This window comes from Hyperolius riggenbachi, chromosome 5 (assembly GCF_040937935.1).
Source record: "Hyperolius riggenbachi isolate aHypRig1 chromosome 5, aHypRig1.pri, whole genome shotgun sequence".
Lineage (NCBI taxonomy): Eukaryota > Metazoa > Chordata > Amphibia > Anura > Hyperoliidae > Hyperolius > Hyperolius riggenbachi.
In genome coordinates, this window is record NC_090650.1 from 296,435,953 (window position 1) to 296,451,577 (window position 15,625).

At 46.4% G+C, this 15,625-nt stretch overlaps 1 protein-coding gene across 6 annotated transcripts in view; it reads right to left on the minus strand.

The window, feature by feature from the left end:
- Positions 1 to 2,334: 2,334 nt before the first annotated feature.
- SOCS6 (suppressor of cytokine signaling 6) overlaps positions 2,335 to 15,625 on the minus strand; it is a 116,371-nt gene continuing 103,080 nt past the window's right edge. For all 6 annotated transcript variants that reach the window (XM_068234682.1, XM_068234683.1, XM_068234679.1 and 3 more), the window contains exon 2: positions 2,335 to 4,342. In XM_068234682.1, coding sequence (XP_068090783.1) covers positions 2,620 to 4,221 — 1,602 coding nt within the window. In that variant the 5' untranslated portion in view covers positions 4,222 to 4,342 and the 3' untranslated portion in view covers positions 2,335 to 2,619. The remainder of the gene's footprint in view (positions 4,343 to 15,625) is intronic.

Consider the following 15,625-nt stretch of genomic DNA (forward strand, 5'->3'; position numbering starts at 1 on the left):
TATAAACAAACAAAATGGCCACCAAAACAGGAAGTAGATTGATGTACAGTATGTCCACACATAGAAAATACATCCAGACACAAGCAGGCTGTATACAGCCATCCTTTTGAATCTCAAGAGATCATTTGTGTGTTTCTTTCCCCCTGCAGCTATCTTCCACTGAAGTGTCAGGCTATTTCTTCCTGCAGAGTGCAGACAGCTGTGCCTGTATGTAATTCCTCAGTATGTGAAAGCCCAGCCAGCTCAGAGGAGGATTTATCCAGCTTGTAAAAGATAATAGAACAGAGAGAAGCTGCACTAATCTAAATATCACACAGGCAGTGTGCAGAGAGGGGCCTGGATGGGGGAGTTCATAGCAGAACCACAACACTGAAGAACTTGGCAGCCTTCCAGACACAGGCCTGACAAGAGAGAGATAAGTTGATTTATTACAGAGATGGTGATAGTAGAACGTGCTGCAGTAAGCCAGAACACATTAGAATAGCTTTTGGAACTTGTAGGATGATAAAAAACAGGATGCAATTTTTGTTACAGAGTCTCTTTAAAGCTTGGGTAAGATGGATGGTTCTATGGTTGTGAACGACAGCCACTTAAACGCTGTCCATTCAGATGAATGGACACCCGTCGGTACTGTTGCTTACCACCGCGTTTCAATACAGATTTTTGCTGTTGTCTGCTCTGTGTTTAGCCCATCCTGGAAGATTGTTTACCACCACGCTTCCACACACTCTTGAAGAAAAGCATTTGCAAGAGATGCTGGGCTGCTGTGGGTGGCTGGTTCAGACATCTTACAGACACTTTAAGGGAATCTGAAGTGAAAATAACTTACGATATAATGAACTGTATGTGTTGTACAGCTAAAAAAAAAAAAATAGAGCATTAGTAGCAAAGAACAGAGTCTTATACTGTTTCCAGTACAGAAAGAGTTAAAGGGAACCCAAGGTGAGAATATGGAGGCTGCCATATTTATTTCCTTTAAAGCAATACCAGTTGCCTGGCTGCCCTGCTGGTCCGCTGCCTTTAATACGTTCAACCATAGAGCCTGAACAAGCATGCAGCAGGTCGGAGGTTTCTGACAATATTGTCAGAACTGACAAAATTAGCTGCAGGCTTGTTTCTGGTGTAATTCAGTTCACTACTGCAGCCAAATAGATCAGCAGGACTGCCAGGCAACTAGTATGGTTTAAAAGGAAATAAATATGGCAGCCTCCATATCACTCTCACCTCGGTTCACTTTAAGAAACTTCAGTAGTTATCTATGCTAAAGAGCTCTCTGACAAAACTTGGGGTCGAAGGCAGTCCTATTTTCTGAAGCACTTACACATCAAAGAAACAGTGAGACACAGCTTCAGATAAGGTTTTACTGTAGGGGTGTTCAAAGGGTCATTAGCTCTGCTCTGATTCATAGTTTAAAATATAGTGTAGTTTGTAATTGCAAATATGACAGAATGATGCAAACTGAAAATAAAAAAGGGACCTCTTCTTCACTACTAATGTTCTATTAATGATCTGTGCTACTCATACAATTGATTACTTTTTTTTTTCTGCTTCAGTGCCACTTTAACCTCTTCAGAACCATAGGCTTACACCCCCCTAGTGACCAGGCTATTTTTTACTAATAGGGCCACTGCAGCTTTAAGGGCTCGCTGCAGGGTCGTACAACTCAGCACACAAGTGATCTCCCCCCTTTCTGCCCACCAACAGAGCTCTCTGCTGGTGGGCTCTGATTGCTGCAGGGATGTTTATTTATTTTGTTTTAAAATATATTACTTTTTTTAAAATGTATTTAATATTAAGCCCATCCTCCTCCCGCTAGCCAATTACATCGATCCGCCGTCATAGGCATCAGCCTATGACAACTGATCGCTCCTGTGCCTCTAGAGGGGACAACCAAATAACACGGCTGCCCACAGTACAGCGCTGCCTTAGATCGCAGTGGTGTATATTGTAAATAGATGGAGGTTTCGCCATCTAACAGTCTCCTAGTGGCAATCGGCGCTGGGAGACTGATGACGGAGATCGCAGTCTCTAACAAAACCCTCCCCCAGGACTTGACACCAAACACCGTTAGGCGGTCCTGGGGGAGACACCGCGCTCACGCCCATCGGCGTGACGCGGTCATTAGGAGGTTAAGGATCTGTGCAACAGTCAGACAAGTAGGTAACCTCGAAGTTCATGTTTCCTCTAAAGCCTGGTAATTTGGATAAAGGAATTGGCAAGTGGGAAGCCTACAGTTCAGAGAGTTCATACTTTCAACACAAACAGGTAAAAAGTGCTCAAATCTAAAGGTTTAATTCAATGTAAGTGGTGGTAAAGAAAACATGAAATATGTGCTTTTAATGCATAATCACAGTGGATAGCAGCTAAAAACATCAAAAAAATAGGAGAATCTAATATTTCACATTGTGATTTCGAATGTTGATAAAAGATGGTGATTTCAGACAAAATGTTTTAAAACCTTTACTAATTAAAAAAAAAAAAAAATAGAATAATGCATTACACTAATTTTTCCAAACTATATTGGTGTGGCAGCAAAATATTCTGATAGCGATGAAAGTTTGTAAACTGTATTTAAATCTTTTTGTTCCCAAAGTGCAAAATTGCAAGATTCCCACAAGTTCAGTAGTGCTTTTCCTGTAAATAATCCTTCATTTTGTTTGGCAAAGGCAGTTTCTGAATCAGGTCTATTCGGGTGTACTGACGGATGACGAACCGGCACAGGTACTGCAAGGACCGAACCTGCATAAACCGCGATACTGGATTTGTCAACCTAACAGGATAAGTCGCAGATCCTGGGACTCGAGATCTAGAGTAGCAAAATGCTCCATTTTCAGAGTCTCTGATGGAATGTTCTATAAGATCCACTATGGAGGTATGTCCTTCTACATCTGGTTGTTCATAAAAGCTAAATCTACCATTTGAATGTTCAATTCTAGTGTGAAGTGTTTTGCTATGGGAACGAAAACTTAGGCTTAAAAGATAACGATCATCAGAACTGTCTCGAACTAGAAATGAGCCATCTGGCACATTCGCCAGTTTCTCTTCTGCCTCCCAGCGTGTTATAGGTCCCCAATACCAACCTTGCTTGGCAAGTTTTTTAAGCTCCTCAGTAAGACTGGTGACTACCATGTGGCCACTGCTTTGAACAGAGTCATATACTCGACTAACCCCAGGTGCAGTACTAGGATCAAAATTCAAATGGCACCGCATGTTTTCAGCCATGTGTGCATCTGTGCTATTAAGTCCTACAAAGTTCCTTTGGATTTGACTGTTCTGAATAGGAGGTAGTAATGGTGAAAGTGGAGGGACATCATTGTGACTTCCTCTGGAGTTCTGAAAAAGTACTCCATTACTACTATGCAGCAAACCATTGATAGTCTGGTCAACAAAGATGTCCGGAGCCACTACTACATCCGCGGCCACCTGACTTTCCTCTTCATGAAAGCTATTACTTCCAATTTGTGAAGGTACTGCAGAGACTTCCATCGGTGAGGAGCTGTCTAAACAGAAAGCACGTGACCCTTCCAAAGGATACATTCCCTCATCTAAAGGCACAGTATACTGAATATAGTCCTGAGGCATAAGTCCAATAACTACAGGCACATGTTCGTTAATATGTAAATGAAGATCACCATTGTGAGATTCTGTACTTTTCAACACATTGCTTTGTTCCTGAAAAACATTATCTGATTGCAGCTCATGAAAGTCTTTACGGACACCATTAAGTGCAGGGCTTGGACTGGTGGAGTGGACCAGAGCCTTCACTTTCACTTCCATTTTAATGCAAGTCTCTTCTGAATTTGTTGGTCGCAAAGGCCATGGAGTTGGACTGTAATGGTGGGTTCTAAGTGATGTTGATCTCAGCGATCTTTGAGATCTCACATCTTTAAAAGTTATGGGTGCAGATGAAGAAGAAAATGTGTCTTCTTCTGCTGAGTTAACAGATGTGCTTCCCTTTCCTTTCTGCTTCTGTTTCGCTGAAAGACGTCTTTTTAACGTTCCCATTAAGCTCTCACTTTTTGGCCTATTTTTGCCACCTTTCTCTTCCTCGTTGATATCGCATCCTGTCAAGTCTTTGCCATAGCAGCTGCCAAAGAGAGAGTCATCTTTCACAAAATTATTTGTCATTGAAGGCTGCTGTACCATTACAAAATCATTCTCCTCTTTGCTTTTATTCAAGTTAAAAGACTTGCGAAATGTTTTCAGACTAATTTTCTTCATTATGGCAAACAACCAAATCCTGTTTTAGGACTCTTCCGGCGGATTAGCCCCAACACACTGCCATTAATCACTGCTTCACCTCTTTGTGTGGATGGCGGCATTTAGCTTCTGTAAGCATCACCTGTAAACACAAAAAGGAAATGTTAGAAAAATTCCAAACAAGAATCCTAACGTTGCAAAAGACCCAAATGGTACACTACTCTTCACATGTACTGTGTTGACTAACAATTTAGAAAAAGACGAAATAAGAAGCAAACAGAAGTCAGCAATTTAAAAAAAATAAAAAAAATCCACAAATTCTGCTTCTATAGTCCATTTCAACACAAAATCCATGATGGAACAATCTTACAGCAAACCAGAAAACGCCTAAATTTTTCGGTCACAGTTAGCAGGTTTTTACTCACAAAAGTCTGCTTACAAGTTTCTTTTAACCACTTCCGGGTGGTTTGGATGATCTGTGCTGGGGGAGCTCTTCAGCCCGCAGCACAGATCAGATAGCAGGCAGGGCGATCAGACTTTCCCCCCCCCCCCCCCTTTTTTCCCCACTAGGGGATGTCCTGCTGGGGGGGGGGGGGGGTCTGATCACTGCCGCGCTGCTGTGCCTAGCGGGGGGGGGCTCCTCAAAGCCCCCCTCCGCAGCGCTATTCCTCCCTCTGCCTCCTTCCCTCCCTCCCCTCTTCATTATGGGCTGCGCAGGACAGAAATCCTGCGCAGCAGCACCGTATGGATGTGTTTACATTTACCCTGCGAGCCGCGATCGGAGGCTCGCAGGGTGTTCCCGGAGACACCCTCCGTGAACTAACAGGGAAAGGCCGCTCAAACGAGCGGCCATTTCCATGGAAACCGATTCAGGGGCGTACTTATGCGTACGCAGAATCCTGAAGTGGTTAAAGGACAACTGAATCAAGAGGGATATGGGGACTGCCATGTTTATTTCCTTTTAACTTCTTACTGCACCAGGTGCAGTGTAAACATGGCCCGGGAAAACTTCACTTGAAGTCCCTGGGCCGTGAATCGTCGTCTTCAGTGGCGGGCGGGCGCCGCTCGCTCCCGTGCTACCGTCACCGCCCATTTGCGGGGAGATGAATGAATGGGATCGTAGTTTCCATTCATTAATCTAAGTCCCCGAGTCAATGAATGCCGGCAACTATTAGATGCCTGCTTCATTGTATCTTCCTGGTGTTACACTGCCACGCATTACTTCCGAATCGCGTACCTACGTACGTGAATCGGAAATAATGAGTGAGGACATCTTGTGGCCAAATAGTAAAACTACATCACAATGCATTTTAGTTAAAAATACCAAGGCTAACTTCTAAAATTAACTATTTCCCTCCCACATTCTCACATAGTACCCAAACTTTGTTTTTGTATAGAAAAAAAAATTACATAAACAAAAAATACATAGTTACCTTAGGGACTCTTTTTTTTAATATGTATGTCTCTAGATTGTAAGCCTTTGGGCAGGGTCCTCCTCCTTTTGTGTCCTACCTGATTACGCACCTCCATTACTGTGAACCCATGTTATGCATCTGAGTGAACCTAACTTGCCTAATCTCCATGCTCCATCCAGTGACTGACTAAGCATTACCTGGTACTCTAACTGTGCTGCATGATCTGATCTTTCTTGTTTTCATGTATTGTCATTTTGCTGTATGTCACCCCTAAATATTGTCTGTAACCTAAACTAATGTCCACTGCTGCGTAATATGTTGGCGCTTTATAAATACAATAAATAAATAACAGGGTATATTACGGTTATTTTTTTAATGAATGGGCTTGTAAATAGTGGTGGATGCAAAACTGAAAAAATGCACCTATATTTCCAAATAAAATATTGACACAATACAATAAAATATTTTAAACGTTGCAATAACCAGGACAAATGGGCAAATAAAATGTGTGGGTTTTATCCACAGTAGAACTTTTTATTTTAAAACTATAATGGCCAAAAACTGAGAAATGATTTTTTTTCCTTATTCCAATTAAAATGCATTTAGAATAAAATAATTGTTAGCAAAATGTACCTCCCAAAGAAAGCCTAATTGGTGGCGAAAAAAAAGATATAGATGATTTTGTTGTGATTAAGTTATTGGTGAAAGAATGGGAGGAGTGCTGACAGGTGAAAATTGTGCTGGTCCTAAAGGGGTAAAAACACCTCAGTGGACAAGTGGTTAAGCAATACCAGTTGCCTGTCTGTCTTGCTGATCCTCTCTCTAATGGCCCATACTCACGGGCTACAATTGTCGCCGCAACCACGAGGCGCGCATGTTGCGGCGACAGGTCACCCGTGAGTATGAGGCGCGCAACCCGAACCGTCGCTGCTGTCGCCAGGCGATTGGCGCGGTCAACCGCATGGCGACAGTTGCCGCCGCAACTGTCGCTAGTCCGCGTGTGTATGCGGACTAGCGACAGCAACCAATTAAGAATTCACGGTGTTTCCGGCGGTGGGGGGGGGGGGTGGGGTTGGGTGGAGGAACGTCGGCGACAGCTTCCGTTGCTTCACTAATCCCTGTTCTGCGTGTGTATGCGGAGGGACCTGGTGACGAGCTGTCGCGCACACGCTCCCGTGTGCTAGCGACAGGCTACAAAAGTAGCCCGTGAGTATGGGCCATTATACTTAAAGCCACAGACTCCAAATTGGCATATGTAGATCAGGTGTTTGACATTATTGCCAGGTCTGACAAGATAAGCTGGATGCTTGTTTCTGGTGTGATTCAGACACTACTGCAACCAAATTAACAGGGAAGGAAATAAATATGGCAGCCTCAATATTATTCTCACTTCAGTTGCCCTTTAATTACAATTCCCCTTCCAGGTCGGCGTGGATAGTGGGGAAAGACACAATTTGACTTCCAGCTATTGCTAGTGGCCGAATTAGTGTTTTTATAGTAGTTTGTGCTCAGTCTTTTGACAGTGCCGAAATTACTCAGAGCACCGCTATAGCAGTAATTCCTATTACAACGGGAGGTGCCAGGATGTTCCAAAAACAAATTAATTGGCTTCCTCCTAAAGCTCAACACACACCATACAATCTTGGTTGTACAGATTTACCAAATATATGTAGTATAAGGGCCAACAGATTGAAAATATCTTGAATGATTGACTGGAGAAGCTATTATACGACATGAAAGTGGTGTGTTGAGCCTAAAGGTAGCCATACACTGGTCGATTTGCCGTCAGATTCGACCAACAGATAGATCCCTCTCTGATCGAATCTGATCAGAGAGGGATCGTATGGCTGCCTTTACTGCAAACAGATTGTGAATTGATTTCAGCATGAAACCGATCACAATCTGTGAAGCTGCCGCCGCCCCCCACCAGCTATACATTGCCTGCTCCGGCAAGCGCGAGTCCCCCTCTGTCCCCACGGCTTCTTCTCCGCGCTGGGTTCCGGACCGGCTGCAGCTTCATTGAACTGCCTGTCCGGGGAAGCTTAAACAGTAGAGGGCGCTCTACTGTTTAAACTTCCTGCCGGGACAAGAAGTTCAATGAAGCTGCAGCCAGTCCGGAACCCAGCGCGGAGAAGAAGCAGTGGGGACATAAGGGGATTCGTGCTGGCCGTAGCAGGTAATGTATTGCCGCTAGCGTCGGTCAATCGAACGCCGCCATCGACGCACTCCCGACCTGCCGGCGATCAACCAAAATCTTCCGCACGGACGGAACGACGGGAACGATTGATTTTGGACGGAAATTGTTCGCTCTGTCAGCGTTTGCGCAACAATTTCACAGCAGATTCGTTCAGTGATTGAATCTGCTGTATATCGGCGGGAAAATCATTAGGTGTATGGGCCCCTTAAGACGAAGGAAAACAAAAACGGCTCTAGACTAGGATGGACATATGACACTAGTAGAAATTAGATTGCAAGCCCCTTAGAGGGATAGTTTGTGACAAGACTATATACTCTGTAAAGCGCTGCGGGAGATGTTGGTACTAAATAACAACAATAAAACCGGTCATTTGAACGACAGTTTGGCGTGTGTCCGAACTGTCGTTAGAATGATAGCAGCAGTTTTGACTGATCCGCTTGGCGGATCCGTGGACTAACTGTCATTCAAACAACAGTTAGGTCTATACATGTGTACAAACGACTTGTTGTTTGAAAGTCTATCAGTTTGACACTAAAGGTCCGTACACACGCCGGACTTTAGGCAACGACGGGTCCGTCGTTGCCTCCCGCTGGGTGGGCGTGCCAGCGACAGTCCGGCGTGTGTACGCTCTGTCGTCAGACTGATACGGCTGTTTCTGAGCGATCCGCCGGGCTGGATCTGGATCTGGATCTTTGAACCAAATCATTTGAATCATTTTACTAGGTAGGCAGACTGGGTGAAATGACTAGCAGGACAGGACTTCCCCCGCACTGTACATTCTGTATGTTCCTGTTTCTTCCAGACAGACATCCACTGTGAACCGAATCTCTCATTGTGATGATCCGGATGATTCGACTCACAAAAAAGATCCAGATCAAATGAACGATTCGTTCATGATCCGGACGACACTACAGTCCTACCAAGAGTCTCTGCAGTGCAGTGAATATTAATTAGCCATGTGGCTGGCCGCAGAGGAGGAGGAGAGCCCTCCTCCTCCAACATTACTGAGCATGTGCAAGCAGTCTAACGCTGCTTAGCCCGGTATAACGTACAGCATGCAGCACTTTGTTTAAGCACAATTGATTTTACAGTGCTGTGAGTTAGGCTGCGTTATTGGCTGCTGTAACGTGGGTCTTTAACGTTCCACTGTGAAACCAGCCTTAAGGTTCGTTCTATCTTTTAATCCAGTGGTCCTCAAACTAAGGCCCGCGGGCTAAATGCGGTCCCCTGAGGCTTTTTTACCACCCCTCCTTCCCCCACACACAAAATGTATTACTTATAGATGCGGTCTGCTGCATCTTTCAATATTGGTGGCCCGTATATAGAACAGCAGTTCTGGCACCACCCTTCCACATGGAAGCCAGAAAGCAGTCATTTGCTAGCTTCTGGGTTACTGGTCGAGGGAATTACATGTAGCAAGCATAGTCACATATTTTGGTCAGTGCTGTGCAGAAAGGTTATGGTTTCTTTGTGAAGGGGAAATGGAGGGTAGCACTGCATAGGTTTCTACAGAGATTGTGTGCGTATGGGTGAGATTGTGCTGCAGGCTTTGGCAGGCCATTGGGCGACGACATGGCTTACATATGACTTGCTATGTTAGGGTCACAATAACTGCTGTGTTGGAGGGCTTACTATCTGCACATAGTGTGTGCGTGCGTGTACTGTCTGCACACGCTGTGTTGGGCGGCATAACATCTGCTCTGGTTAAATGGGAGACATGAGGGCTGCCCATGTTAATAGGCACTGTCTACAATACCTATGCTCAATGTTATGTTTTCTTACATCCCTTTTTTTTGTATACTCTGGCCCCCCAGCAGTCTGAAGTATGTTAACCCCTTGACTGAAAAAGTTTGGGGACTCCTGTTTTTATCTGATACATTGAACTTCTCTGTTTGACAACAAATACATTTCCATTTGCAAGAGCAACTGAGTAGTGACCGCTTCATAATCACACTACATTTACACATTTTATCACCTTGGAAGGAATGGCATGTGAAAGCATAACTACACTAATATTTCAGAGGAAGCTACACAGCTAAATGCAAGTAGTAATACTGGTATAATGCAATTAGTAATACTGGTATAAATAAACATGGTAAACTTATCAGCAAAATACAAAGGTTATTCTGCTAAAAGGCAGCTCAATATGCACATCACCGAAAGGCATGGAAACAATCTACAACATATTTAGGCATCTCACCCTCCCTTAAAAGACTTAAAGTGGGATAAAAGGGAACCTGAGGGGAGATTGATATGGAGGCTGCCAGGTTACTTTCCTGGGGCTTCTTCCAGCCCATAGAAGTGTCTGTAACTCGCTGCAGCTCCGGTCTTCTCCAGCATCCCACTGACAGCCTGTAATGGATCAACAACCCATCGGGGTCTGCAGTTTCTGTGCACACACGGGGGCGCGTACTATCTGCAGATCACTCATGTCGCCGGTTGTGTTGTGCACATGCGCAGTACTACTGCAATACAATTTCACCCCCGATCCACGCTACTGTAGATTGGATCGGGGGTTGGCCCTAGAGCTGCGCAGCCGCACTCGCGGCTATGCGGACTGCGCAGCCGCGGCCAGATCCAGCGGACATTTTAGGAGAAGCAGGAGAGCCCGGGCCGTGGGGTCGGGAGCCGGCCCAGGGGGGGGGGGGGGGGGGGGCCTAATGAGCAGGGGGACCCGGCGGATCGGCACGGAGGGCGCAATGGCGTCCTCCGTGCCTTAAAGAGAACCAGAGAGGAGAAAAGTACAGCTGTTATACATACCTGGGGCTTCCTCCAGCCCCATACGCACGGATCGCTCCCACGCCGCCGTCCTCCACTGCCTGGATCCGCCGGTACCGGGTCCCGTCATTACCGCCAGTCGACCGGCCGCCAGAAGTGACGGGCCCGGTACCGGCGGATCCAGGAAGCGGAGGACGGCGGCGTGGGAGCGATTCAGGCTTATGGGGCTGGAAGAAGCCCCAGGTATGTATAAAATCTTTTCCTTTTTTCACACCCCCATTCCTCTCTGGTTCCCTTTAAAAGATGATGCAGGTAATTCACTTTTTTTTGCTCATTTGGCCTCGTAAGTCCTTTAAGCAATACCAGTTGCCTGGCTATCCTGCCGATCCTCTGACTAATACTTTTAGCCATAGACCCTGAACAAGCATATCCAGCATATCAGGTGTTTCTGACATTATTGTCAGATATGACTAGATTAGCTGCATGCTTGTTTCTGGAGTTATTCAGACCAATCTTGTCATATCTGACAATAATATCAGAAACACCTGCCAAATTGGTCAGCAGGGTTGCCAGGCAAGTAGGCAACTGGTGTAAGCTAAAGCAGACCTTTATTCAGAACTTCCTTTCTGCAACAAAATATACGAAACAGCTTAATAACCTTTAACCACTCTGCAACCGATTGGCGTAAAGTCCTGGGGAAGGAGATTAGTGGCGATCGCACGCGAATCCTCACTGAATGACGGAGCTCCGCTTTGAGATAAGCCTGCCAACCCGTGATCACGGCTGGCAGGCCGTTAGAAGACAAAAAAAAGAAAAAGTTAAACGTTATTTTCGTTGTACACTACTGCGATCTACCACAGTGCTGTACTGGGGAAGGCCCTGTCACTTGGCTGTCCCCAGGAGTGGCAAGAGAAAAGGATCGGTCTCATAGGCTGATGCCTAAAGGTACATACACAAGTCGGATTTTTCCAAACGACTGGTCGTTTGGACGTCAAATTGGGGCGTGTGTACAGACGGCCATTCAGCTGAAAACACTGGATTTGACCGATCCGCCAAGCGGATCTGTCAAAACCAGACTTATCAGTTGAATGACGTTCAGTTCTTATCCTGACTGACTATTAAGTCCCATTAAAGATGAATTCCTGATACACGGGCACTCCTCTTAGTTAGACATCCCTTCTCACACAGCCTAGAGCAGTGATGGCTAACCTTGGCAATCCAGCTGTGACAAAACCACAAATCCTTTCATGCCTCTGCCTCTCCGAGTTATGCTTAGAGCTGTCAGAGTATTGCAATGCCTCATGGGACTTGACTTATAGTTCCACCACAGCTGGAGTGCCAAGGTTTGCCATCACTGGCCTAGAGGTTACATACAATGGGCCCAAAAGAGTCCATAAATAACTGACCACATGGCCAGTGCTCTAGTGAAGCCAGCCTGAGATGGCTTAATAACCTCTGCTGCAGTCTTGGATATGGCACCTCCCACAGGGGACAGCAGGAAGAAGAGTGGCTGTAAAAGCTGTGCAAGGTGAGACAGCAATCGCTTCTGAGTCACGATTCCTGGAATTTAGCATCAAGGGCCTATTATAAGTCTGCCTCATATACTGTAGATAAATACTGGCAAGGAACACTAGGAATAAAAGTAAAGTCAAGCTACATTTAAAGGTTTTCTAATCCAACATTTATGAGTACCCTTTGGAGCTATAAATATGCAAATATATGGCATGTTGGCAGTTTAATAACCTGCACCAGAACAAAAAAGATGCCTGATTATATGCATACAAAGGCTTCAAACAAGAGTCTGCATAACACAAATTCATAATGCAGCCATTTGGTGTAATGTTTTAGTGCAGAAACCAAAAAGAATGAAGCCACTTTACGGGGACATTTCACGACACCTTCCACAGGATATAAGAGAATCTTACTAGCAGTACAGAACAGCCAATGAAAACACTATGCCATCCCAGTGAAAAACAGCCAGAAGCCATGTCGGGTCAGTAATATAAACATGTCTTTAGCCAACCCCTTGACAGAAGGTAACGCAATTGTGCAGTTTGCAACACATCTATAATAGAAAGGGGTCCATTTGATCAGGGCTTAACATGATTTGAAAAGCCAAATACGGGGCACCTAATGTGGAACATCACACTGCACTGCAACGCCTATGCGGTATTCAGTGTGGCCAGTGCAGTCTAATGGTGTGTGCGGCATCCAAACGCACTGCATAGCCACAAAACACATGTTAACAGTGAAAATGAAACACTTGTCATTGTATGCTTTAATGCCGGGGTCAGGAACCTTTTTGGCTGAGAGCCATAAACGCCACATATTTTAAAATGTAATTCAGTGAGAGCCATACACAGCCATACATTTTAAACTGGGACAGTAGGGCCATGGAGATGTGTAAACAGTTGATCTGCCGGGCAGCGGAAGTGTCAGACACGTCTTCATCGGACGTCCGCCGGGCTGTACTGCGCATGCGCAGAACTACTGCGCATGCGCAGTACAGCCCGGCGGACGTCCGATGACGTCAGAGCGCCGGCGTGGGACGCAGAAGTACAAGGACTTGGAGCGCAGAAGAGCCCGACCTGGCAGCCGGCCTGGCCAGGTCGGGTCGGCCACCGGAGACCACCGGGAGCCTGCGGAGCGGCGGCGAGGGCACCTCCTGTCTGCCACGGGCTGGAGGAAGCCCCAGGTAAGTGGAAATTGATTTTTATTTTTTCCCCACCCTCCCTGAACCTTCCCTTTAATGCATCCGTACTAGCTTCTGCTGGTTCTTTAGGACCTATTTTGAACTAAGAATGGAATATAAGGGTGAATTCACCATGGGCACTTTCAGAATCAGAATCAGATTTATTTCGCTAAGTGTGACGGATGCCGCGCTCAGAATTATTTTTGGTTCACATTGGCATTGGACATAGCAAAAGAAAACAAAGCGAGGGAAACGGTCATAGTGCAGGATTACAAAAAAACAGTCATAGTGCAGAAATACAAAAAACACAGACAATATAGAAGCAAACGTGCACAGTATAGGGCATAGTACAGGGGTCTATATAGCATTAAGCTGTAGAGCGCGGTGTCCGTGAGGCCCTGCCCGGAGGGCGTGCTGAGTGTGGAGGTGCTAGTTAAGGGCGAGCACAGCTTGGGGGAAAAAGGAGTTCCTGTGCCTGGAAGTTTTAGTTGGAATAGTTCTGTAGCGGCGGCCTGTGCGCATGTGGTTGAAAAAGCGACAGCCGGGATGGCGGGGGTCTTGTGCAATCCTGTTTGCCCTGCTGCTTAACCTGGAGGCATGAAGTAGGTCCAGTGATGGCAGGGAAGTCCCGATGATTCTTTCTGCAGCCTTGATCACTCTTTGTAGTTTATACTTGTCGCTAGCGGTGGCACCTGCATACCATACGATGATTGAGGAGCAAAGGATAGACTCGATGGTGGCCGTGTAGAAACTTGTCATCAGCTCCTGGGACATACCGAACTTCTTCAGTTGTCTCGGGAAGAACAGCCTTTGCTGGGCTTTTTTTTGGCATTTAGTGATGTTTTCTCCCCATCTCAAATCATCGGTTATAGTTGAGCCCAAGAAACGAACGCTAGATACTCTGGCAACTTCAGTGCCTTCAATGATGACTGGGTTGAGAGGGGGAGGGCACTTCCTGAAGTCCACAGTTAACTCAACAGTCTTTGCAGCGTTTAGGACAAGCTTGTTACTCCTACACCAGTTGCCAATCCGCTCAATCTCGCTATGGTAGGAGCGTTCGTCCCCTCCACTGATCAGGCCGAGGATAGTGGCGTCATCCGCAAATTTAACAACCTTGACGCAGTCTGCGGTTGAGACACAACAGTTTGTATACAGGGAGAACAGGATCGGAGACAGTACACACCCTTGGGGAGCACCAGTATTGGTGGTTCTCACCTGGGAGGAGCAGTCGCCGAGTCTTACTAGTTGCTTCCTGTTGGTGAGGAAATCCTTGATCCACCCGCAGAGAGTGTGATCGACGCCAAGTTGCACTAGGTTGTCGTACAGGATGTTAGGGCAAATGGTATTAAAGGCGGAGCTGAAGTCCAGGAAGAGGATTCTGGCGTAGGTGTCAGGCCTGTCTAGATGTTCCAGGATGAAGGCCAGGCTAATGTTTATGGCATCCTCTATGGATCTGTTGGCTCTATATGCGAATTGAAGTGGGTCCAGGAGAGCGTCAGTGGCCCCTTTCAGATGTGCGAGGACCAGTTTTTCAAAGATCTTCAAGACGGTTGAAGTTAGGGCAACAGGTCTATAGTTGTTGAGGTCCGTGATGCCCGTTTTTTTGGGGACTGGTATGATGATAGACTTTTTGAGGCAGGTGGGAACTATTCCCTCCGTCAGTGATTTCTGGAATATGTGGGTGAGGACAGGGGCAAGCTGGCTGGCGCAGGTTCTCAAACAGGAGGAGGACACACCGTCTGGGCCAGAAGGATTTCTGGGGTTCAGCTTTTGGAGGTGCCTTAGTACATCAGCCTCCTGGATTGCCACCGGCTCTGCTAGACCATGGACCATTCTTGGAGGGGCGGCTGCGGGAGGAGCACTAGGGGTGACTACCTTGCCCTGCGGGTGATTGGGTAGGTGCTCGAACCTGCAGTAGAACTCGTTGAGTTTTTCGGCCAGTTCGAGGCTTGGGGGCGCATGTTGAGGTGGTTGTTTAAGGTTCGTGGCTGCTCTGAGGCCCTTCCAGACCTCCCGAGGATTGTTGGACCTGAGGCTGAGGCCCAGCTTGTTGGAGTAGACACTCTTAGCGGCGCTGATCTCTCGTTTAAGGGTGTGCCTGGCTGCCTTGTATTCCTCAGGGGTGCCGGACTTGTGTGCTGCTTCCTTGATTTTGCGGAGCCGGCGTAGCTTGCCGTTGAACCAGGGCTTATTGTTAGGGTAGACCTTAAAGGTCTTCTTGGGGATGCACACCTCCTCGCAGAAGCTAATATAGGAGGTGACGTTTTCAGTCCATTGCTCCAAACAGGGTGCCTCCAGGGCCGCCCAGTCGGTACATTCGAAGCAGGCCTGTAGCTGCAGCTTAGCATCATCGGTCCATTTCCTCACAGTCCTGAGGACCGGTTTGGATGTCTCGAGGTGCCT